This window comes from Amphibalanus amphitrite, unplaced genomic scaffold (assembly GCF_019059575.1).
Source record: "Amphibalanus amphitrite isolate SeventyFive unplaced genomic scaffold, NRLGWU_Aamphi_draft 000207F_arrow, whole genome shotgun sequence".
Lineage (NCBI taxonomy): Eukaryota > Metazoa > Arthropoda > Thecostraca > Balanomorpha > Balanidae > Amphibalanus > Amphibalanus amphitrite.
In genome coordinates this window covers 137,023-161,997 of record NW_024881702.1, presented here as the reverse complement: position 1 = coordinate 161,997, position 24,975 = coordinate 137,023, and the positions used below count along the sequence as shown (strand labels likewise).

Genomic DNA, 24,975 nt, shown 5'->3' with positions numbered 1-24,975 from the left:
TGTTATGATCACATCACTACTTTGCAAAAGCAGGATTGATTGGACGATTTTATTATTGATTTGCTTTGCGATTGTCATCCGTTGTCTGCGTATGACTATCACTTCCTGTTTATGTGTGACTGACATTTACTGTGCGTAAGCGTTAGACCCCCCCCCCCCCCCCCTCTCCCTCTCAGGGTGGACTAAATATGCCGGGGTCTATGTGCCCCCTCCCCGAACTGAAAGTGCCAGTCAGTGTGACGCCCCCCTCCACCCCCCTCCCTCAGGGTGAGCTCAAGGTGCCGGTCTGTTTGACGCCCCCCTCCCCCCCCTCCCTCAGGGTGAGCTCAAGGTGCCGGGCAGGGCTGTGTGTGACGTACCCCCCCCCCCCCCTCCCCCTCCCACAGGGTGAGCTCAAGGTGCCGGTCTGTTTGACGCCCCCCCCCCCCCCCTCCCTCAGGGTGAGCTCAAGGTGCCGGTCTGCGTCGAGGACGAACTGAACCGGGAGCTGCCCAACGCGGTGCTCTTTTACCGGCCGGCCCGTGAGCGAATCTACGGCGTGCTGTTCAACCTGTACCACCACAGCTACCTGAGCCACCGCGACCGCGACAAACCGGAGCACGAGCGGCACGCGGTGCCGCGCGTCCAGGTCAGTCGGCGGCCGGCCCACCTCCTTGTTTGGTCATGGACTGCACGGTCCGGCAGGGCGGGGCGGACGGCGCCGGCCAGTCCGGCTGCACGTGCTGCCCCGGCCGGCGACGGGGCGCCGACGCGCGCTGTTGACACTGACTGCCTTGCGCGTGACGGCGCCGGTCGGCCGGCGCGAGCTGCCGGCGGCGCCGCGACCACCGCCTCTCCGCGCCGTGACGACGCCGGCGGGTCACGTGGCCCGTCGGCGGTGGGGGGGGGGGGGGGCGGCGCCCCATCATCGGCGGCGGCGGCCGGTCCGATCCGGCCGGTCAGCATTCGGCAGTCTGACGTCAGCCGGCGCCCTCTGCGCCTCGAGCAGCTTCTGCGGCGCACCAGTGGCCGCTGGAAAACGCCCCGTGGGCCAGCGGTCAGAATGACGCGTGCCGCGCCCCGCGGCACACTGCGGCGGGGATGTATCAGCCGCCGTTGGCCGTCGCTGCCTCTGATAGGATTGCTATGTTTCCGACAAATGCGGCCTTTCATTATGTAGTCGGTGGCTGGCGTCGCCGAGGGCCGCGCCGTGGCTGGGTGCGGTCCGGGCGTGGGTACTCACTACTCAGTGAGCGGTGTGAGCGGCGCGCCGCGCCAGAGTCACACCCGCGTCCTGAGCGGACAGAGTGTGCCGTCCTCCGTCCGCCACGTCAGAGTCACACCCGCGTCCTGAGTGGACAGTGTGCCGTCCGCCGCGCCAGCCGGGGGCACGCAACTCCTGGGGTCGGCTGGACCCGCCGCCGGGGCCATCCCATCGGCGTCCTATACTGCGTGCCATTTGTGCGTGCGTTTACTGAGCAAAGAGCCGCTCAGGCTGGACTAGGGCAGAGCGGGGGGGGGGGGGGGCATGGCGCCAGCCACCCATCGGAAAACAGATATCACAGAATGTACCGTGCATTGTTGCGCGCAACGGTAGTTTGTTTACTCTTTACGCGTGTACTTTCATCTAATTTATTTTCTCGAAAGGTGCTCTGCGTGGTATTCCCTCAGTTTTACAGTATGCAGGCAGGTAATATTTTACTGTTCATACCAGCTCTTGCCAGGCTCTATACGGCCGTCTTTCGAGTAAACGAACAGTGTCATGGACGGCTAAGGACAACATGACATCAAAAGAACATCACGGGGCGTTTATGTATAGGCAGACGTGGGGGGACTGCATCCAGGCGACTTAATTAGGGGCTGCAGTATACAGCGCCCGTCCGCAGTAAGGGGTAGAATGCCTGGTAGTCCCCTCAGGCATTACGAAGGAAACATAGCTAAACTTCATACAAACCCCTGCTGAAGTGGGAAGCAGCTGCTCGGAGTCGAACAGCTGCCTGAGCAAACCGCCGTTCCAAGACGACACTCGTGTCCCGGGGGATAGTTACACAGTTAGTTTCGGGGTTGTATCTGCACACGAGTTCGATGAAGTCGTGTGCAGCCGACGTGTTGCCGGACTGTTTGTTGTTCTCTGACCATTGGTCCGGGCTCATTCGTCGGCGAAGGGGCCCCCTTCATCTCCCACTCACCAGCGCGGCTCACGGTTGGTGATTATTTGTGCAGCACAGCTACCCACTGCGGCTAGCTACCGACTTTGTTAGTTAGCAGACCACGCTTTTCTAGTGGCTGGGAGCTCGCCGCGCTGTTTGCCATTCAGCCCATGTATGATCGAGGAAATCCCCCTGAGGGTAGTGTGAAGCCGTGTCCTTATGTGCAAACCGGGGACCGGCTGATGAAAGTACGCCTTTGTCGTCACCCTGTCTCGAGTTGTTGCAGATCTCGGGGCAGGCCTGAAGGACGTCTGTTAACGAACCCCGGGACCCATAGAGTATAGGTATACACAGCCGGGGGCGGCGGAGGGCGCCGGGCGGCCGCGTGGCTGACCTGACCTGACCTAACCCGACCCGACCTGTGACCGAGCGGTGCCGTCCGGTCGTGTGGTCGACCTGACCTGACCTGCGCTGCGCTGCCGCCAGATCCGTGAGTGGGTGTACAGCCGCAGTAACCCGTACAGGCGTCCGGAGCTGGTGCCGGCCCAGCCGCTGGGCTGGGGCGTGCCCACCGTGCAGCGGCTCTGGTTCGGGTGAGTACCGAGTGCCGAGTGCCGCCCTCACAGGGGTAAGGAGCCGCACCCCGGCCCGAGGGCGGTCGGCCGCAGCCTCTGCTCGCTCGTATGACGCGGCAGTCTAACGGGGCTCTGCAGCTTCCCGCGTCTGCTTTTGGCGGACAGACTGGTAACTGCACCGATTTGTGAGTTATGTGAAATGCGCTGATTGTCTGGAGAAGTAGCCCCTGCGGTCCCGGTGACGGCCGGGCGGGGGGGGGGGGGTGACTGCGGCCGGGCAGCGAGTTACCTAAGTGTGGAACTACAAGTCGATTCTAGGGCTCTGATTGGTGACTTTGGTCAGGGGATGACGCTTATAGCATGACGTCACTCGCGTACTTGGCCGGACCAACGGCGCAGCGCAGGCGCGCCGAGCCAACCCAGAGGCTCTCAAACTCAATTGTACAGATCCTGCGCATTGAATGGCGAAACTTCGGCGAGGTCGCTTGAGTTTGGAAGCCCCTGCCAGAGAACTGGAGACGGCCGGATTATTTGCTGGGCAGTGGGAAGCGCAGATGGCGATTGACGGTGCCAAAAAGATGATAGGGGAAAAGGAGTTGAGACTTGAGCAGTGAATTATAAGCCTGTTGCATAGCTGAGTCATGAGTGGTAAATTGTAAAATACTCAGGGGCATTCTGCCGAGTTATGTAAGGCGGAAGGGTCGCAACTCGCAAGTCGTTTGTTTCCATGATTGCCTGATTAAAATGTAAAGCGTATCTCATGTCTAGTTGATAATACAGCGAGGTTGGGCATCTGCTCAATCCATTTCTTCTCTGCAATAGTGCATTCGCCACTGTAATTCATTGTAAGAGGCACTGGGCTGCGCCGCCTGTTAATTATTCCGAAACCACCAGTGAATTCATTTGCTGTCGTCACAGTCACTCACAACAATACGAATCGTTCAGTCGTGCGCTGGGGGTCCGCTAAGTTTAAGTGTGCTGCAGAATGCAGACTGGACCGCCGAGAATATAACAATTCCGTCTCCCTGGGCGAGCGGCGCATTGGAGCCGAAGGAAACTGCTTCAGTTTTTTTTTGTGGGGAGGATACCCATGTTTGAAAATTATGTTATGGAATGAGGTGATAAGGAAAAGGACGGTTTCTTGAATTGAGGGCTGTGGAGAAGAGGCAGATTTTCTCATTTGCTACCCGATACAACGCGAAAAGACGCAAATGTTGCACATTGGGCTTAACCCGGCGGCCGCTGGGCCTCCGCGCCACCCGCCGGCCGCTGGGGGGGGGGGGGGCATAAAGTTGCCCCCCCCTTTACTTCTGCGACGATATCGTCGCAACGCGAAGAGATAGAGAAGCGAAACTTTGCACACATCTTCCTGAATACCTAGCCGAGGTTGTGTCCAAATTTGGTGTCGATCCCATTTGAAATGACGTCACAGTGACGTCATAAGTGAAATTATAGATTTGCGACTCTCATATTCCTCACGATACATCACATATATGGGACCGAATATAAAGGGCCGATTATTGGTCAGAAACTAGATGGAAGTGTAGTAAGATGTTTTAGGATGACAGCAGGTGCTGTCTAGTTCATTTACAGTCGAGTTTCATGCTCAGCGTCATCAGAAACGGTCCATAGCGGAAAACGACAAAACTTTATGACGTCACTGTGACGTCATCTTAGGTGCTACAACCACCAAACTTTCCTCAAACATTGCCTAGGTATTCATTTGAAGCTATGCCAAGTTTCACGTTCGTAGCTCATCAGGTTTCGGAGATATTTCACAAAACGTAAAGGGGGGGCAACTTTATGCCCCCCCCCCCCCCAGCGGCTCGTGGGTTAATAAGTCTAATAAAAGATAAGAGGACTTCGTGAATCATGCCTAATTGACCGCGACCAAGTTATTTGTCAATGCAGGTAGGCACTAGGTAGGTAGATACTCATTTGTGAACAGAACGTTCCCCCACCCCTCGCCAGAAACTCAATCAGCAGTTGCTTATTAAAACGTTTGAGTGCACCTGACAACCTTTAAAAATGACGTCCTCCCTTTCAATGGTTCGTGCGAAGACACAAAGCCAGAATCAGCCAAGCAATATCGGAATCCATTGCGCAGTGTGTCGGATGTGCCCCCAGTTTTCAATCCACATAGCATAGCACACACTGCTAAATGCAGGTACGCTCACCTACACATTAGGTATTCGAAGGACTTAATAGCTCATACACGTGGAAGAAACACATGAAATGTGATTTATAGCTGCAGCAGAAGTTTGGCGTCCGATGTCTCTTCGCCAAGTTAAGACCATGCCAATCTCGGCCAGTCTGCCGCCGCGCCGGCACTGGCCGTGGTGTGACGTCATCCGGCCGGCTCGGCGCTGGGTAGTTCCACACTTAGGTAACTCGCGGCCGGGCAGCGGGGGTGTGACTGCGGTATCGGTGACTGCGGCCGGGCAGCGGGGGTGCGGGCGGACGTCCTGGTCCGACCAGCCAGTGGCCTGGGTCCGCTCGTCCCACATATCTCGTTTGCCGGTTATGTAATGCGCTGCTCTGATTACATGCGCGTGTGTCCTGTCTTCTGTCGCCCGCTCGGGGCCGAGTTGAAACAGTGACCGCCGCTTCTTCGAATATCTGGAATATCGGATATCTGTCGGGCAACCGGACCCGGGCACTGGAAACGATAGGCATGGCCTGCTGCCTTATATAAGACATTAACCGCCGTCGTATAGCCGTCCAACCGTTCGCGATATAGTGCATTTGCCTCTTCTCAGGAGGCTGGCGTTTCGTTCCTATGGGCCTTGCAGCATATTGCCCAATCAGACGCAATCGGGCTCTTTCGGGCTCGTTGCCAGCCAGTGGCCGTTCGCGTGCGAGCCATGTAGGCAAACCTAAATCGATCCAAGTAGACTTACCTAAATCGAACGACATATTTACTATGTAGGCTACAGCAGAGTCCATGTACTGCCCGCGTGATAGTGGATAACGTCTCAAAAGCTGCCCTAACGTTTGGATGTTTGTTTTTCTGTTGTTTTTTAGTCCTGCCTCCCCTGCGAATAGGAATCACTATCACCGTGTAGGGTTTTGCCTGAGAGAGGAACGCTTCTGTAGGGTTTTGCCTGAGTAAGGAACGCAGTACTGGAGGCATTACCTTCGCAGTTTTGCGACAGTCGCCTTTGATCAGAATTGTAGTTTTATTCGGGTAAAATAAGTCTGTGTCGCCCATGCCGCGAAGCGGTACCGTGACATGAATATTCAGGAAGTTATGAATGAATAGTTATTAGTTATTAAGTTATTATATCAGGAAGTTATGAATATTCAGGAAGTTAGAAAAAGAAAGCAATAAAGTTAAGAAAGAAAGGAAGTAAGAATGTAAGGAAGGCTCCGGAATAGTCCTGCGTAGCTGCCCATTGCGACAGTGGCGTTCAGTGTGACTCCGACTGGTAGCGGCTGCGTTCATCTGTAGGTATTGAACTTGGCTCGGTAAGCCGGGCAGACGATATGACGAGGTCTGGCAGCGGCGGCACTGGCACCTAACGATGAGACTGGGTCACATGTGCGCTCTTTATTCGCCCAGTTTGCGCAAGATCGGCCACCTCGCTCGTTTCGCTGTACATTTTCTATCACAGCTTCAATCTAGTTCATCTTAAAGACATCAGTTGTGCGTGTTTTCGTCATGATGTGTGAAATTAGCCCCTATCTTTGTAGATGAATGTAGGAAATCTGCTGTTTGAGCTTCGTTTATTTCCCCTCTCCCATTGTGCGTCTTTATACGATTTTAGTTTTATTTGATGCTGTTACCAAATTTGTTTTTTTTGTGAATTTAGTTGACAAAGTTGTTTTATGTTACTGTGATTGGTGACACCTTCCTGCTCATGGCTGAACACCACAGACTTGCATCTGGTTTAACCACATTGGCGTCCCGTGGCCCTCGGGGTGGCCCGCCGACCCGCGGGACTGTCCCGCGGCGGGCGCCGCCGCTCGTGGTGTGTCCTGTTGCCGGGCCGGGCGGACCCCGGTGGCCCGCTGACCGGGTCGCCCCGTGACCCCCGCGTGTCCTGCTGTGGACTGGGGGCTCTCATTGTCTCCTGTTGCCGGGCCGGCCGGGCCGTATGTCCCGGCACGTGTCGGAGCTCCGGCAGAGGAGAGCGGCCCCCTGTCTGGGAGCCGGTGTCCGTGAGCAGCAGCTCAGTCTCCGCGCTGACCTGCCGCTGCGCGCTGCGGCTGCGGCTGCGGCTCCCCGGATGTTCACCGGCCGTGGCGCAGTCGGCAGACGCGCATCTGACGCCTCTGCTCTAATCATGCGTCGATAATGGCATTAATAACCCCGGCGGATCGTTTGCCGCCGCTGCGTCGGTCTGAACAACTGCGCGGCACGCTGGCTGCGCCTCCTCCTCTGAGCAGGCTGCTGTCCGTAACTGCGTGCTGGGAGCGGCTGGCCACGGCGGGTCGATCGCAGTGCGCCGCTTCCACTACCCACCTGCCGGCTCGGCGTCTGATGAAACAGGGCGCCCACGCACCGCGCGGCGCCCACCGGTACCGGTAGACGGACACAACTGGGCCGCGCAGGCTCCTCACACGGGCCGTCACAGCTCTCTCGGTAGCTTCTCCGCCGATCGGCCAAATCTTCCAATGCTGTGACGCCGGATACAGCTGGAGTTCGCGGAGATTATGCAATAGTTTATTTTGTGGACGTTCTTGATTCATTTATTACCTGTCCAGGAAGTAGGTGTCTTATCCCAGGAAGAGCCTTATTCGGGACATATTACCACATGATACCTAAAATACGTGTTGGTGAGTTTTAGGCATTGCTTTTGTAATGACGTAAACGCCGTATCAGCCATGGCATGGAGGGCCTTCATACTTAAAACTGGGACCTCTGAAACCTTTGGTTCTTTGCCGTAGACGTGTTTCTAACTTCAAAGTGCGTACCCGCCATTCAAATGGACCTAATTGCTTTATCAGTCAAGGTTGCCAACACATAAGGAATCAATTGTGAACATATCTGTGAATGGGAAGTTTGCTGCTCTCAGGTTACCTCATTAGTCATTGCCTTCTCGCCGGGGAGACTGCCGGATGTCCCCAACAGACGTGGTCACGTGCTGTGGCGTGTCATTTGGCTGGTGCCCGCCGCTCTGCGCAGTTCTCCGGGCTCTGGCGCCGGGTGGAGCGCTGCCCACCCTTCCCCCGGCCCGGCCCGAGTTGGCCCGAGGCCCTGGCCGAGCGAGGGGCGCCATCAGGTCACCATCCGGATCGGTCCGGTCCGGTCCGGATCGCTCCGGATCGGCCCGGTCCGGCATCCATTCGGCGCCGTGTCCCGGCCCGTGACGGCGCCTATGTCAGACTCTGATGGTGCTGCTACCATCTGACTTACGGGGTATCGTGACGTGACCGGTCCTACCCTACCAGCCCACCGACCACCGAGGACATCGCACCACCGCAGCTGAGTGACTGACATCGCAACACCGCAACTGACCGACTGACATCGCAACACCGCAACTGACCGACTGACATCGCAACACCGCAACTGACCGACTGACATCGCAACACCGCAACTGACCATCGTATCGTAGCTGACCGATGCGGGCCACTGGCAGCGGAGGCGCATGTGGTCAGGATATGGGCGCCTTCCGGACCGGAAACGCACTGGGACGCGGCGGCCGGCCGGTAGTGGAGGCAGCCCGCGTTACGCGGATGCTGATAGTGAGGGAGCTTCCCGTGATGGTTTTGTTTCGCCTGTTATGTAATAAGCTGCACTCGAATGTTCGCGCTGTTATGTGTTGTCTGAAGTTACATAATCGGCCGCCCGTTTGGGATGTAAGGCTTCGGAGGCGGGTAGGGGTAGGGGGATTACGGCGCAGCGGCCGGCGAACTGCGTCGGACCAGGCCAGCCACCGCTGGACTTGACAATGCATGTGTCGTAAATTTCTGCCCGCGGACGTCAAACACGAGATTGTGGCGCAGAACAGCGAATCCTTGTAGTTTGATAATGATAAAGCCTTCTGTTGAAACAGGCAGCGGCCGTATCAGCGGGATTCCGTCACCTTCTGGTACTATCCCAGCCGTGTGTTTTGGTCTCGAGTTCTTGTCCGTGTGCGCTGTTATCGGGTGCCTGTCCGTGTGTTCTGGTACTGTCCCAGTATATGTAACGTGCCGTGTCCGTACGCTCCCTGCCGGTGTGTTCTGGTACTGTCCCAGTGACTGTAACGTGCCCTGTCCGTGCGCTCCCTGCCGGTGTGTTCTGGTGCTGTCCTGGGTCCCCTGTTGTGTTTCCGTCCCCCGCTGTATGTTGCCGGTCCGTGTGTTCTGGCGCTGTCTCCCGCTATGTTTCCCGGTGCTGTCCCCTGTGGGCGTGTGTGTGTCTCGCGCTGCGCACCCCGTGCCTGACGTGGCCCGGCGCCTCCGGCAGGACGTCTGAGGACGACAAGAAGCGGCGACTGCGGGCGTTCCTCAGCTGCCTCCAGTCGGACACGCCCACCATCCGCAACACCGTCTACGTGCCCGAGCACCTGCTCGTGCTCGCCTGCGTGCTGCGGTCAGTCGCCGGGCCGGGCCGGGTACCACGGGAGCGGGCCGGTATCATAGCGGCGGGCCGGGCCGGGGGTACCACGGGAGGGGGCCGGCACCACAGCGGCGGGCCGGGCCGGGTACCGCGGGAGCCACGGGGGTACCACGGGAGGGGGCTCTCCCTGGCCTGAGGCTGCGGCCAGTCGCTGTGGCCGGACGGGTATTCACTGCACTCCCTTTCCGGTGTCACGCGTCACGTGGTGCTGTCGGCGCCGGGTGTCTGCTGTGTCCGCGCCGGGTGTCCGCGCCGCGCTCGCTGATGTGTCCGCTGATGTGTCCGCTGATGTGTCCGCTGCTGTGTCCGCGCCGGGTGTCCGCTGCTGTGTCCGCGCCGGGTGTCCGCTGCTGTGTCCGCTGCTGTGTCCGCTGCTGTGTCCGCGCCGGGTGTCCGCTGCTGTGTCCGCGCCGCGCCCGCTGTCGGCGCCGTGTGAAGGCGGGCGGGCGGGCTGCCCCGTGTGTGTTTGTAGCAGACTGGGCCCCTGGGAGACACCGGCCGCCGTCGGAGCGTTCGGTGCAGGTAGCCCGACTGTGTGCTGTCACCGCGGCCGGGCTCAAAGGTGCCGGCAGGCCGGGCCACACACTGCTGATCGGCAGCAAGGGGCAGGGACCGGGCCACACACCGCTACCCAGGTACCAGCCGGCCTGTACGAGCCACCATTACACCCGAACCGTCCGGCTGTGAACGCCGAGCTTTGAGCACGGACGTCTGAGAGCCGGCGTTGGCCCTGCCGTCCTGTCCGGCGGTTTTGTGAGCCGGTGGGTGGCGACGGCCGTGGGTCCGACGGTTCCGTGTCGTCCTCAGGTTCATCTTGAGCCAGACGTCCGGCAGCCAGCAGCCGTCCATCTACAAACCGGAACTGGACGCGTTCATCGCGCAGGCGCTCTGTCCCAAACTCGCCGACACGCAGTACCTGCAGGAGCTGCAGGTGAGCCAGACAACTCACCGACACGGAGCTGCAGGTGAGCCAGACAACTCACCGACACGGAGCTGCAGGTGAGCCAGACCACTCACCGACACGCAGTACCTGCAGGAGCTGCAGGTGAGCCAGACACCTCAGCGACTCAGCGGCAAACTCACCGATTCACTGACACCGACTCAGTGGCAAGCTCACTGAGTCGGTGGCAGCGACTCAGTGGCAAAACTCAACCGACTCAGTGACGAACTCACAAACTAAGTGGCACTCGTTGACTGAGCTCGGTGACAAACTCCCCGACTCAGTGTCACCGACTCACACTGTCTGAGCTCCCCGACTCAGTGACACCGACTCACACTGTCTGAGTTCCCCGACTCACACTGTGTACTCGCCGACTCAGTGACACCGACTCACACTGTCTGAGCTCCCCGACTCAGTGACACCGACTCACACTGTCTGAGCTCCCCGACTCAGTGACACCGACTCACACTGTCTGAGCTCCCCGACTCAGTGACACCGACTCACACTGTCTGAGTTCCCCGACTCAGTGACACCGACTCACACTGTCTGAGTTCCCCGACTCAGTGACGCCGACTCACACTGTCTGAGCTCCCCGACTCAGTGACACCGACTCACACTGTCTGAGCTCGCCGACTCAGTGACACCGACTCACACTGTCTGAGTTCCCCGACTCAGTGACGCCGACTCACACTGTCTGAGCTCCCCGACTCAGTGACACCGACTCACACTGTCTGAGCTCGCCGACTCAGTGACACCGACTCACACTGTCTGAGTTCCCCGACTCAGTGACACCGACTCACACTGTCTGAGTTCCCCGACTCAGTGACACCGACTCACACTGTCTGAGCTCGCCGACTCAGTGACACCGACTCACACTGTCTGAGCTCCCCGACTCAGTGACACTGACTCACACTGTCTGAGCTCCCCGACTCAGTGACACCGACTCACACTGTCTGAGTTCCCCGACTCACACTGTGTACTCGCCGACTCAGTGACACCGACTCACACTGTCTGAGCTCCCTGACTCAGTGACACCGACTCACACTGTCTGAGTTCCCCGACTCACACTATGTACTCGCCGACTCAGTGACACCGACTCACACTGTCTCAGCTCCGCGACTCACTGACACCGACTCACACTGTCTGAGCTCCCCGACTCAGTGACGCCGACTCATACTGCCTGAGTTCCCCGACTCACACTGTGTACTCCCCGACTCAGTGACACCGACTCACACTGTCTGAGCTCCCCAACTCAGTGACACGTCCGGCTCACACTGTCTGAGCTCCCTGACTCAGTGACACCGACTGACACTGCGAGTGAGCTCCCCGACTCAGTGACACCGACTCACACTGTCTGAGCTCCCCGACTCAGTGACACCGACTCACACTGTCTGAGCTCCCCGACCCGACTCAGTGACACCGGCTCACACTGTCTGAGCTCCCCGACCCGACTCAGTGACACCGGCTCACGATGTGTACTCCCCGACTCAGTGACACCGACTCGCGCTGTGTACTCGCCGACTCAGTGACACCGGCTCACACTGTCTGAGTTCCCCGACTCAGTGACACCGACTCACACTGTCTGAGCTCCCCGACTCAGTGACACCGACTCATGCGGTGAAATCGCCGACTGGTGCTGTCTGAGCAGCTCCCCGCGACTCACCGCTGTAAGATACGGGCTCCCTCGGGGGCCCGCCGTTGTGGACAGTGCCGACCGGCTCCCCTGCCATCCGGCGCCTCTCTGTGGGAGCGGGGTGTCAGTTCCGGTGCGCAGCGTCCAGTGCTCGGCCCTCCGTTACCAGTCCGCAGGCCGGCGCACCAGGCTGCCTCACCGAATCGCGGGCATCCGTTCAGACACACGGCATCAGCCCTATCGGATGACGGCACCCGAGCCCCGCACTACCCCCGGTACCGACTGCCCCTGTTCGCCGTGACCGCAGCCTGATCCCTGACCGTGGATCGCGGATTCACCCCGTTGAAGGCGGAGCTCCATCCAATCGGTGGGCGGTGACTGGTGAGCTGTGGCCTGTGACCATCACCTCACCAGCTGCCGGCGGTGACCTGACCTGTGACCTGCCGTTTCCAGTTGTTGTCTGTGACCTGACCTGTGACCTGCCGTCCGCAGCTGTTGTATGTGACCTGACCTGTGGCCTGACCTGTGACCTGACCTGTGACCTGCCATCCGCAGCTGTTGTATGTGACCTGACCTGTGACCTGACCTGTGACCTGCCGTCCTCAGCTGCCGTCCGTGACCTGCTGTCCCCAGCTGTTGTATGTGACCTGACCTGTGACCTGACCTGTGACCTGACCTGTGACCTGCTGTCCCCAGCTTTGTATGTGACCTGACCTGTGACCTGACCTGTGACCTGACCTGTGACCTGACTGTGGCTTGCCGTCCGCAGCTGCCGGCCGTGACCCCGCGCGGCGTCCAGCTGGGCAACCTGTTCATGCAGGGCGTCGAGACGGCGCTGTTCGCCAATGACGCGTGCGGCGCGCCCGTCCCGTGGGCCGTCTGCTGCCCGTGGCTCTTCTTCGACGGAAAACTGTTCCACAGGTGAGTGCACGGAGACGGGGGGGGGGCAGCGGGGCCGACAGTGGGCTCAGAGAGGGTCAGAGGGGCTTTACATACTTTACATAGGCCGGCAGCTGGCAGGGAGGAGGCCATTGGATCGCTTGGTGTTGATACCGATCGTGGTTGTCCGGCGCCTGCTGGGGTGACGGCCGGTCGCCGGTGCCGCCAGCGCGCGGCAGCCAGCCTCTCACCGCGGGCGGGCTGGGTGGAGACCTGAGCAGCGCGGCGGCGGCGGTGGCCAGTCCGGGCACTGGGTCGGACGCGCCGTGGCGCCCTTCGGCTGGCCCTGTCCTCACTATTGACCCAGTGACCTGGTCACTGGCGGCGTCCTGTCCTCACTATTGACCCAGTGACCTGGTCACTGGCGGCGCCCCGCCCTTCGGCTGGCCCTGTCCTCACTATTGACCCAGTGACCTGGTCACTGGCGGCGTCCTGTCCTCACTATTGACCCAGTGACCTGGTCACTGGCGGCGCCCCGCCCTTCGGCTGGCCCTGTCCTCACTATCGACCCAGTGACCTGGTCACTGGCGGCGTCCTGTCCTCACTATTGACCCAGTGACCTGGTCACTGGCGGCGCCCCGCCCTTCGGCTGGCCCTGTCCTCACTATCGACCCAGTGACCTGGTCACTGGCGGCGTCCTGTCCTCACTATTGACCCAGTGACCTGGTCACTGGCGGCGCCCCGCCCTTCGGCTGGCCCTGTCCTCACTATCGACCCAGTGACCTGGTCACTGGCGGCGTCCTGTCCTCACTATTGACCCAGTGACCTGGTCACTGGCGGCGCCCCGCCCTTCGGCTGGCCCTGTCCTCACTATCGACCCAGTGACCTGGTCACTGGCGGCGTCCTGTTTCGTTTCTGGTCACTGGCGGCGCCCCGTCCTCGCTAGTGACCTGGTGGCGCCCTGTCCTCGCTATTGACCTGGCGGCGCCCCGTCCTCGCTAGTGACCTGGTGGCGCCCCGTCCTCGCTAGTGACCTGGCGGCGCCCCGTCCTCGCTAGTGACCTGGCGGCGCCCCGTCCTCGCTATTGACCTGGCGGCGCCCCGTTCTCGCTATTGACCTGGTCACTGGTGGCGCCCCGTCCTCGCCGGTCACCTCTGAGGTGAGCTCACTGAGCGGTCTGTGTCTCCCGTTCCTGGAAGGAGCAGCCGACTGTCGCCGACCGCTGCTGCCGACACGGGGCTGGCTCGCGGCGCCGTGCCTCCCCGGGGTCGGTCGGAGAGCGGCCGTCAGCTCGGGTCAGCCGCGTCCGTCCGTCACCGACCGGCGTGGTTCCCAGAGCGGCTCGCTCCCGCCGCGGCGGCGGCTCCCGGGAACTGTTTGCTGTAATGTCGCCGAGGCCGTATTGACCATCGGCCGCTGCGTGCGAGTCGGTGCCTCTGACACTGGAATAGACCGTTTCAGACTGCAGTTACTGACTCCCACGCGGTCGGAGAGTCTGCGCCGGGCAGTCTCTGAATGTTGACAAGCGTGTGACAGGCGTGGCGTAGGTACTTAGTGTGGACTTGGCTAAGAAAGCTCATCATAACGTTGCCCCCAGTTGTACCGCTTTGGCCACCTGCGTCTCGGTATATCTCGGTAAGAAGTGTTTCACTGGAGTCGGCCGAGTGAGAATGACGGTAGCAATCAAAGCACGGATTATTGCATTATTTCGCAGCTGGTGTCTAGTTCGTGGTGCACCACGACGTAGTTGGGTAAATGTGTATGCTGCTCCCACCCCAAACGGCAGGCCTGTTGGCCTGAATCTCCTACTAAGAAGTCATTTCCCAACCCTTTTGTTAGTAATGCGCTTTCAGCTGAACACCAGTGTCATCGGTCTTCCTTGTCTGCAGTCTGCCGCTGTGTTTTGGTCATCCCCTGCAGTGTGCCGCTGTGTTTTGGTCATCCCCTGCAGTGTGTCGCTGTGTTGTGGTCACCCTCTGCAGTCTGTCGCTGTGTTTTGGTCATCCCCTGCAGTCTGCCGCTGTGTTTTGGTCATCCCCTGCAGTGTGCCGCTGTGTTTTGGTCATCCTCTGCAGTCTGCCGCTGTGTTTTGGTCATCCTCTGCAGTGTGCCGCTGTGTTTCGGTCGTCCCTGTCGGCAGTCTGCCGTTATGTTTGTTGATCGTCCGTCTGCCGTCTGTCGCCGTTCATCACGACAGCCCTGGCGCCGAGCACCAGTTCGGCGCCCGATTGAAGCTGGCGGGGAAGCTCACCGTTACGCTGCGGGTCGCGCCCCGTCGCCCTGTGTATACAGCGCCCCCGCGCCGGCGGCCCGGCGGCCGCTGTTCCGTATCTGTCGCGGTATCTCCCGGCCGGCGGATGGACGTCTGCCGTCCGTGCTGATAGCGATACCGGGTCGGTTCCCGGAGACCCTCTGCTGGTGCGCCGCTCTGCTGTTCAAAGCGCCGCCCGCCGCCGGGGCTGGCTGCTCAGCTGTGTGCCCGTGGCTCCCCTCCGGGGGCGGCCCTCCTTCCCTCCCGCCCGGGGGTTCCGCCCGGGGGGACGACCCACCGGGGATCCCCAGACAGCCGTGCACCCGGCCCGTCTGCCCGGTGTCCGCTGCGGGTATCCTGTGTCCGGTACAGATGTCTAGCCGTGTATCGGATCCCGGTCAGGGCCCGGGGCTGGGTGCTGTCCGGCGCCGGTCTGCACTGGGCTGCCCGCTGACGGCTGCCCGCCGCCGCGCGGCCCCTGTGCCCTCGCCGGTCAGTAGGCGATCGATAACAACTCCAATGATGCGGCACTGCGCAGCGGCCGGGAAACGTCCCGCCGGCGCTCTGACGAAAGCCCTGCGCCGCAGACTATACTTAGTTTATATGTTTACCGGCGTATGGATCGGGTGAACGCTTCCAACGTCAACTGGGCGCTGTTGGCGGGAGCACTGACCCGGTTACCGGGAAGGAGCGGCGGCGGCGGCTCTGTGTCCCGTCCCCGGGCGGAGGGGGCGGACAGCGCGCGGTCAGCGCTCACCCTCCGCCCACCCAGCCCCGCCGCGTCTGTCGGGCCGAGAGCGGCCACATCAGCGGCCAGTGTCCGCCCCGACCGCCCGTCCCAGGTGCGCCGTCAAACGGCCGACGCGCAGAAGCCGCTCCCAGGTGAGCCTTTCTGACGTAAGGCGGCTGCGCCACAGGGCGGCGTCTTCGCTCCTTCTGCCGCGGCGCCCGTGCCCCCCCCCCCCCCCCTTGGCCGCGGCCGCAGGGACCGTCTCCGTGCCGACCGGCCACGGCCTACTGACCGGGTTACGGACGTAAAGCGATCAGCACGGAACGTTAGGTTCTCCTCTACTATTATTTTCTTATTCAGACCCCTTTCCTTTTTCCGGCCTTTTCTTTATTTATTTGTATCGGCCCGTCGTGGCGTCGTCCGTCCATCTGTCCGGCTGTCGCTCGGCCTCATGGTCGGTTACCATGCGTACGTTATGCCCCAGGCAGTGCCGATCCCGGGCACTGCCTGGGTGTCGCCCCGGGCACTGTGGGTGTCGCCGTTTTCCGACCGTCAAGTAACTGGTCGACTGCGTCCGGTTACCTACAGGCTATATTTATTCCTGTTTTCATTTTAGGCTTAGTAGATTGTGATCTAGTCTGTCTGCTCAGCCTTATGAGTTGGCGTTTTTCTTCATAACTTACTCTCGATATTCGTCTAAAGATCTTTTGAGCACATAGGAACGGGTTAAAACTGGATTTTCACATTTCGTGGCGTTGATGTGTTCCAATATGTATTTACTTGGGCAGTACCCGCGGCGCGGCGCCGTCGCGGAGGTCTCCGGTCAGAGCTGTCAGACCCGGCCGGTGAGCTGGCGGGGGCCGGCTGGCCCGTGTTTGACTCCGATAGGCGGGAGGGCCCGTGTCGCCAGCCTCAAAGTCAAAGTCAAAGTCATTTATTAGAATTCTACCACGGGGTGGGTATTAAGAATCCGGTCAGGAATGTGACATGGTGACATAAGAGCTAAATGAGATCCAGTTAAAAATATATGATACTGATACAATGGCAAAAGCTACGTTAAAACACATCGACGATTACATTAAAACACTCGCGAACGCATCATCCGCATGTAGGAAGTTGACATCAGCAGGTTGACATTCTAAAATCAGGTGCCTGTGGCGGTGTCCTTCGCATTCCACGATGCTGCCGCTCTATATGCAAACTCCCGCTGAGTTCTTGCGAGCCGCCACTTCGGGAGCTGCAACTTCCCGGCTGCTACCGCGCGAGTGTCACGTGACGACACTTCGGCCCGGCGGGTGAACATGGCCGACATCGCGGGAGGACATTGGTCATTATACAGGGCCCTCTGGACGTGAACATGATCATGGCGGCGCAGCATCACATCCACCCTCTCCCAACCAAGCGACTCCAACGCCGGCGATATATGCTCGGACCGTCGCGTCCCGGTCACAAGTCTGGCGGCGAAGTTCATCGTCTTTTGGACGCGCTGCATTTGACACTTGGCGGCTCCTCCCCAGACGGACAGGCAATACTGAATGTGTGGGAACACGTGGGCTTGGACTAGGAGTTTAAGGACGTCAGGTGTGAGGTGGTGCCGGATTTTGTGGAGGGATGCGAGGATGGAGTTGCAGCGACGCACGACCATGGTTATGTGGGGATCCCACGTCAGGTGTCGGTCGAGCAGCACACCCAAAATTTTGACGGTCTGACTTGGCCGGATGTCGTTACCGGAGAGTGAGACGTAGAATGACTCGGTCTTTTTTAGAGTTTGCTGGGTTCCGATGAGAGTGATAAAGGTTTTGTTTTGGTTCATTTTTAGACTGTTGGCCTGGAACCACAGCTGGAGATCGAAGATTGACTGCTCGACACGACATCTGAGCTGAGAGAGGTCTGGGGTTGTTGGAAGTGAGTGGTCGAGGAGTTGGGTGTCGTCTGCGTAGGAGAGGAGTCGGCCATGGGTGAGGAAACAGGGAAGGTCGTTGATGAGGATGAGGAAGAGGATTGGGCCGAGGATGGACCCCTGGGCCACGCCATGCGCAGACGGAAGCCGAGCGCGGGTCGGGCTCCGAGGGCTGGCTGTGTCCGGTCACACCGGGAGTGTCACTGACACTGAGGGGGTCCGTGTCTCTGAGCCAGCCGACTGTCGCGGGGGGGAACGGAGGGAGGAGGAGCGTCTCCGGTCCTCTGGGACATCTGCCCCTCTGGGAGCCGCCTGCAGAGACCGGGGGACCCGCCGCCGTCGTTACGGCCGGCCGGGCAGGCGCGGTCCTGGCGCGATTTAGGCCGCCGCCCTCTCTCCGTCCACTGTCCGTCCTCCCTGCCGCCCACTGTCCGTCCTCCCTGCCGCCCACTGTCCTCCCTTCCCTTCCCTTCCCTCCCCTTCCCTCCGGCCGGTGATGCCCTGCGGTGTGCGGCGGTGCAGGTCCGACCGCCCGCACCCGTGCCGTGCTCCGGGTCTCGTACATTCCGTGTGCGCTCCTTCCCGTGCCGTGCTCCGGGTCTCGTACATTCCGTGTTCGCACCTTCCCGTGCCGTGCTCCGGGTCTCGTACATTCCGTGTGCGCACCTTCCCGTGCCGTGCTCCGGGTCGGTCGGACTCTGGTCCGCCGAGTCCAGTTCAGTTCCAAAAAGCGGCCATCAAGAGGGGATCAGGGTCGGGCGGTCCACTACTGCGCGTCAGGCGCGTCCGTCGGACCGTCTGACCGTCTGACCGGCGCGGCGGCCCGTCCCCAGCCGCGCACTTCATCGGCGCGGCGGCCCGTCCCCAGCCGCGCACTTCATCGGCGCGGCGGCCCGTCCCCAGCCGCGCACTTCATCGGCGCCGTGCATTTGACGCCAATAGGCCAAACACGACAGGACACGTGCCAGCTGCCTGGGTTGTTTCATTCAGTATGTTTTAAGCGTTGTGCTTTAGGTTTATAGGACACCGAATTGAGTTAGCTACTGATGGCGAGGTATGCATGTCGTTTGACGGTGAACCAAAGTTTTCGCCCGGTCCTGGTCAGTCTATCCATAATGTGTATTTTGTTTGATTATTTTTCGGAGCTTTTTATTTACCTTGCAAATGCATATTTATCAAATGACCAACGGTGGTTCGTATTGTGTTTTGCGCCCCGGTGTCGGTTGGCACCGGTTCATGTGGGGGTCAGTATGTGTGTCTGCTCTTTGAGCTGCCGTGAGCTGCCGCCCGCCGCGGCCCGCAGTTTTCCCTGACGCCGTCCCTCTCCGGCAGCTACCTGCTGAAGGCCGCGCAGAGTCGGAACGTGACGCAGCTCTGCGACGACCGCGTGGAGATGGTGGCGCAGCTGGAGATGACGCGCCAGGCGGTGCTGGAGGGCCTGCCGGTGCAGTACGGCCGGCCGCCGCTGCTCGGCGCGCCCGCCGCCGCCGCCCCCGCCCCCGCCGGCCGCGGTCGGGGGCGCGGCGCGGCGCTCTCGGCCGCTGCCGCCGCCGCCGCCACCGACCCGCCGCTGGACCGGCGCGGCGGCCGTCTCGAGGTGGGCGGCGTGGTGGTGGGCTCGTGGGCGGCCACGCCGTCGGGACGGGGCGGCCGGGGCGGCGTCGGCGGCGGCGGCCTCCTGCCGGCCGGGATGCACCACCACCGAGAGGTGTACGGCCGCTCCAGCCTGCCCAAGGCGCCCTCGCGGCGGCCGTACGCGCCCAGCGGCAAAAAGCAGCAGGTGGGTGACCGGAGCAGCAGGCATGAGATGGCCCTGACGTGCCCCTCCAGGGGCTCAGGTGCGCAGTGTGCCCTATGGGTGGGGTATTTGGGTAGGGGAGAGTGGGGTAATTTGGCCGCTTTTTTTTTTAGAAAACGATATAACTTAAAATTGACGACACATTTCTGCATTTTCTCAACGCTGGCAGGTGTCGTATTCATTTTACTTTACTGGACAGTGAACTTGAAATGATAGAGTAATTACTTATATTGAAATTGTGACTATTACAAAGGTCTGCAAGGCGGCCAAATTGCCCCACTAGCAGGGTTATTTGGCCGGGGGTGTGGGGCAATTTGGCTGGTGTTAGTTTGCGGTCGGGATTTTCTGTTATATTGCGAGTCAGCTTCAAATTCAGCAATGACGTGTGTCCTATGACGCATTTGCCGCATTTTGGAGGTTGACTCAGGGGTCACAGGGGTCAAAATAGCCAAATTAGCGGCTCTAGATGCGAAGACAGTTTTTTACGAATAACTTTTGAAGTAATCAAGCTAGGCCAAAACTTTGAGTACCATCGTAATTCTCTCGTCAGTCCGCATCGAAAGATATATGTGTTGACCTTGAGAAGTCAAGGTCAAAGGTTGACCTCAGGTCACGTTGCATATGGTCGCTTGACCTCAAGGTCACGTGATTTCAAGGTCATCATGCATATCATTCGATGCGCCTTGGCGAGCTGAACAGAATGAGACCATTTGTGCGGCTGTACCATTTTTTTGTAAGGATTTATTAGCAAAAAACGTTTGGTAACCTTTGATGACGTCACATGCTCTTACAGTTGACCAATCGGAAGTAAGGCATCAAAGTAGTCAAAGTTGGTCATGAATCATGTCATTTATGGTACAATTGACCATGAAAACTCGGCCGTCCCAGCATATAGACCATGAGCGCACCGGCCAAGTTGCCCCGCTAGTCCCGGCCAAATTACCCCATATTGTCATTCTGAAAAATTTTGTCTATAAAGTCATCGCGGCTATATGGAACTATATAAAATTGCTGTTGGAACCGCTGAACACCCCCAAGAATGGCGCTATAATGTTTGAATTCGTTTCTAGCCCAAATACTACATGTTATACAACTTTGTAAACAGAAGTAAAAGTTACCATTTTCTAATGAAATTGAGGTTTTATTAATTTTGAATAAAACTACGAGGGGCAAAGTTTTGACATTTGTCCTCCAGTTATTTCTACCCATAACAAATGAATAGAGACTAGAGCTATTTCACTCACTTTTATTAGACAGCGTACAGGTGGGGGCGGCCAATTTACACCACCGGCCAAATTACCCCACTCTCCCCTACCTATCGGACTGAGGCTAAGTGCGGCCAGGGCCGCCGGTGACGCCTCCGCCGCTGACGCGACGTGTGTCCGCTCCGGAGAGGCTGACCATGTGTGTGACGTGTGTCCTTCAGTGTCCGCTGTGTGTTCTCTGTGTGTGACTCGTGTCCGCTGTGTCCGTTATGTGACGGGTATCCGCTGTGTCCGTTATGTGACTCGTGTCCGCTGTGTCCGTTATGTGGCGGGTGTCCGGTGTGTGTCCGTTATGTGACGGGTGTCTGCTGTGTGTCCGTTGTGTCCGCTGTGTGTGACTCTTGTCCGCTGTGTCCGTTATGTGACTCGTGTCCGCTGTGTGCCCGCTCGGCAGGCCCGCTGGAGGGGCGCTGACGGCCTCGACTCGGACAGTGAGGAGAGCCTGCTGCCGGCCGGACGCGCCATGACCGTCGACCTCCCCGACACCAGGTGCGTGTGTGTTCGCGCAGACGGCGCCGCGGCCGAGCCGGGCAGCCCGCGGCCGTGTGAACCACATACCACACATCACTCCGTGCAGAACAAATACCCAACAGGAGGACTCGGCATAGCAAACGGTATTGTGCACGCCGCGCCCACAATTCCGGTGTAAACTAATCGCAGGATCACACTCAGCTGTACCACGCGGACGGTCTCGTTTGGCGCTGCGGCGTCACGCCGTGCGCCGCGCCCCGCCCGTGAGCCGGTCGTGTCCGCTCCGGCGCGTCCTGTGTGTCTGTGGGCGCCAACTGCGCGCCGCCCCGTGGGGGTGAGGTCGGCAGCGTCTCCGATCGGCGGCCGCTGAGGGACGCCCTCGGCCCGTGGGCGAGCCGGCGGCCGCCGGCACCGACAGACACCGGCGGTGGGCCGTCAGCTGGTGCGCCACACGGGGCAGGACCAGCCCCCCCCCCCCCGGCCCTCCCCGGCCATCGGTGACATGATGCAACCAGCAGGAAGCGCACCATTCATTCCTTCGTTCATTCATTCATTCATTCATTGTGCCATGTGGGCGGCGAGCGCAGGAAGGGGTTCAGCCGGGCGGGCGGACTGCTGGGGGCCAGTCCGGCGGGCCGGGGCTGGGCCAAGGGCTGTGGCCTGTGGGTCAGGCCGGCGGGCCGGGGTCGGGCCGGCGGGTGGAGGAAGGGGTCAGTCTGCCGGGTGACGGCCGATCGCACCCCGCTGCCGATGTATGGGTGTGTGGGCCGGCCGGCCTGTCGTGGCGCTGATAGGACCCAGCCTGTCCATCCCAGCTGAAGAGAGGAGCCCCAGTTCGGGGGTGGGTGAAAACTAACGCTCGGCAGTACCCACCTCCATACACCCACCCACACGCCGCGTACTTGCACTCAAGACTGGGCGTGTATAGTCGCGCCGTAGCTGAGTCCTAGATAGCCGTTCTGACCTGTACCCTCCCTCCTCTTGCAGGGAAGTCGGTGACGCGTCGTTAGGAGGCTCCGGTAGCGAGGTGCCCGGTCAGTATCAGGACGCGCCTCTGCTGCACGTTCAGTAGCGGCGCGCGCTGCGGTCAGGCGCCGGCCGGTGTCTGTCCGTGACACCGGGTGGACGGAGACGCTGCTGTCTGTCTGTCTGCCACACCGGGTGGACGGACAGACCGGCCGGTGTCTGTCTGTGACACCGGGTGGACGGACAGACCGGCCGGTGTCTGTCTGTGACACTGCCACACCGAGTGGACGAACAGACCGGCCGGTGTCTGTCTGTGACACTGCCACACCGGGTGGACGGGATGGGACAGACCGCTGTCTGTCTGTGACACTGCCACACCGGGTGGACTGGATGGGACAGACCGCTGTCTGTCTGTGAGACACTGCCACACCGGGTGGACGGACAGGCCGGCCGGTGTCTGTCTGTGACACTGCCACACCGGGTGGACGGAGAAGCCGGCCGGTGTCTGTCTGTCTGCCACACCGGGTGGACGGACAGACCGGCCGGTGTCTGTCTGTGACACTGCCGCACCGGGTGGAGGGAGACACGCCAGCCGGTGTCTGTCTGTGACACCGGGTGGACGGAGAAGCCGGCCGGTGTCTGTCTGTCTGCCACACCGGGTGGACGGACAGACCGGCCGGTGTCTGTCTGTGACACTGCCGCACCGGGTGGAAGGAGACACGCCAGCCGGTGTCTGTCTGTGACACCGGGTGGACGAACAAGCCGGCCGGTGTCTGTCTGTGACACTGCCACACCGAGTGGACTGGATGGGACGGACCGCTGTCTGTCTGGTCTGTCTGTGACACCCTGTGGACAGGACCGGACCGGACAGGCCGTCGTCGGGAGCTCAAGGACCGTCTGCCCGCCCTCCCCCGCTCCGGCAACCTGTGATGGACTGTCACTCCACCGGGATAGTCGACCCGCAAACCGACACGGAATTCCATAATAGAGCTCGCATGCTGCCTGCTGCCCATGTGCCGGCGCGGTTGTCAGTCGCCATGAGTGTATGATGTTCGTTGTTGTGTATCTCGGTATATGCGTGTTTCCTCAGAACGGGTTCGGTCAGTTGTTCTCTGGTGTCCGCCCTGCCCTGTTCGGCACTGTACTGACAGCGGTGCCCGGTGGCCGGGCTGTGCTGTGTGGATGCGGGCGGAACTCGGTGGCCCGGCTCCGGCCCGCCGCGTCAGTACCTGTCTCTGCGGCGCTCAGCAGTGCTCTCTGTGACAGCCAGTGAACGGCCGCCAAATCGCCAATGTCAGGATCGCTCGGGGACTGCAATAGATAATGTGACGCACTGGCCGGCTCCGGTGTTTGGTTGTGAGGCCCAGAAGCACCGTTTTGTTGAGTGACGCCGATGGCGCTGTTCGGTTGTGTACCTGGTGTAATTGTAGAGATTGTGTGGCTCCGATCGCGTCTGTGTTCGAGTCCAGTGGCGGCGGCCGGTGCCGTCGGCCAATCGGTGAGGGCCGGCCAGAGGTGGCTAGTCCGGCCGCTGCATTTTTACGTCCCTGTTGAAATACAATGTCAATCGTCAGCGCGCCTCTCCCATCTCCCACCGGTTAGCGCAGTCTGTCAGCCCGGAGAGGGGGCTCCTAGAGCCCGGAGAGGGGACTCCTGGAGCCCGGAGAGGGGGCTCTTGGAGCCCGAAGAGGAGCTACCACCACAGCCCGGAGAGGGGCTCCCACAGCGCGGAGAGGGGACCCCTACAGCCCGGAGAAGGGGCTCCTACAGCCCAGAAAGGGGGCTCTTACAGCGCGGGGAGCCGGGAGAGGCTCCTACAGTAGGGAAAGGAGGCTCCTGGAGCCCGGAGACGAGCTCCCACCACAGCCCGGACAGGAGCTACCACCACAGCCCCTCTCCGGGCTCTCACCACAGCCCGGAGAGAGGCTCCTACAGCCCGGGAAGGGACCCTATAGCCCGGGGAAGGGACCCTCGCAGCAGACCTACAGCCCGGGGATGATCTCGTACTGCCAGGGAAGGGGGCTCCTACCGCAGCCCGGAGAGGGGCTCCTACCACAGCGGCTGGCAGAGGGGCTCCTACCGCAGCCCGGAGAGGGGCTCCTACCGCAGCCCGGAGAGGGGCTCCTACCACAGCGGCTGGCAGAGGGGAGGCTCCTACCACAGCGGCTGGGAGAGGGGCTCTTACCGCAGCCCGGAGAGGGGCTCCTACCACAGCGGCTGGCAGAGGGGAGGCTCCTACCACAGCGGCTGGGAGAGGGGCTCCTACCGCAGCCCGGAGAGGGGCTCCTACCGCAGCCCGGAGAGGGGCTCCTACCACAGCCCGGAGAGGGGCTCCTACCACAGCGGCTGGGAGAGGGGCTCCTACCGCAGCCCGGAGAGGGGCTCCTACCGCAGCGGCTGGCAGAGGGGAGGCTCCTACCACAGCGGCTGGGAGAGGGGAGGCTCCTACCACCACAGACGGGTGGTCCTTCCGCCCGAAGAGTATGGGCTCCTGCCGCTATATCCGACACTCACTGGTAGATTGCACCGTTTGTGACCGTGCCCGCGACACCGGTGGTCGATGACGCCGGCGCGTATATCGATCTCCGGCGCGGGACGCGTCACCCGGAGGCGGCCCGCGTCACCGGCCGCTGACGGCCCGCGTCACCCGGAGACGGCCCGCGTCACCGGGAGACGGCCCGCGTCACCCGGAGACGGCCCGCGTCACCCGGAGACGGGACGCGTCACCGGGAGACGGCCCGCGTCACCCGGAGGCGGGACGCGTCACCGGGAGGCGGCCCGCGTCACCCGGAGGCGGGACGCGTCACCCGGAGACGGCCCGCGTCACCGGCCGCTGACGGCCCGCGTGCAGCTGTTCGGAAAGCTCCCGATTGTCGCGTGGGCCGCGGCG

At 60.8% G+C, this 24,975-nt stretch overlaps 1 protein-coding gene across 1 annotated transcript in view; it reads left to right on the top strand.

Annotated features, from left to right (window-relative positions):
- Positions 1–23,658, top strand: part of LOC122385078 (constitutive coactivator of PPAR-gamma-like protein 1) — a 35,762-nt gene extending 12,104 nt beyond the window's left edge. The window contains exons 8-15 of the mRNA XM_043373079.1: positions 440–628; positions 2,616–2,722; positions 9,099–9,224; positions 10,059–10,182; positions 12,594–12,745; positions 18,918–19,365; positions 21,043–21,137; positions 22,107–23,658. Of these exons, the coding sequence (XP_043229014.1) occupies positions 440–628; positions 2,616–2,722; positions 9,099–9,224; positions 10,059–10,182; positions 12,594–12,745; positions 18,918–19,365; positions 21,043–21,137; positions 22,107–22,191 (1,326 nt within the window). The 3' untranslated portion in view covers positions 22,192–23,658. The remainder of the gene's footprint in view (positions 1–439; positions 629–2,615; positions 2,723–9,098; positions 9,225–10,058; positions 10,183–12,593; positions 12,746–18,917; positions 19,366–21,042; positions 21,138–22,106) is intronic.
- The last annotated feature ends 1,317 nt before the right edge of the window (positions 23,659–24,975 follow it).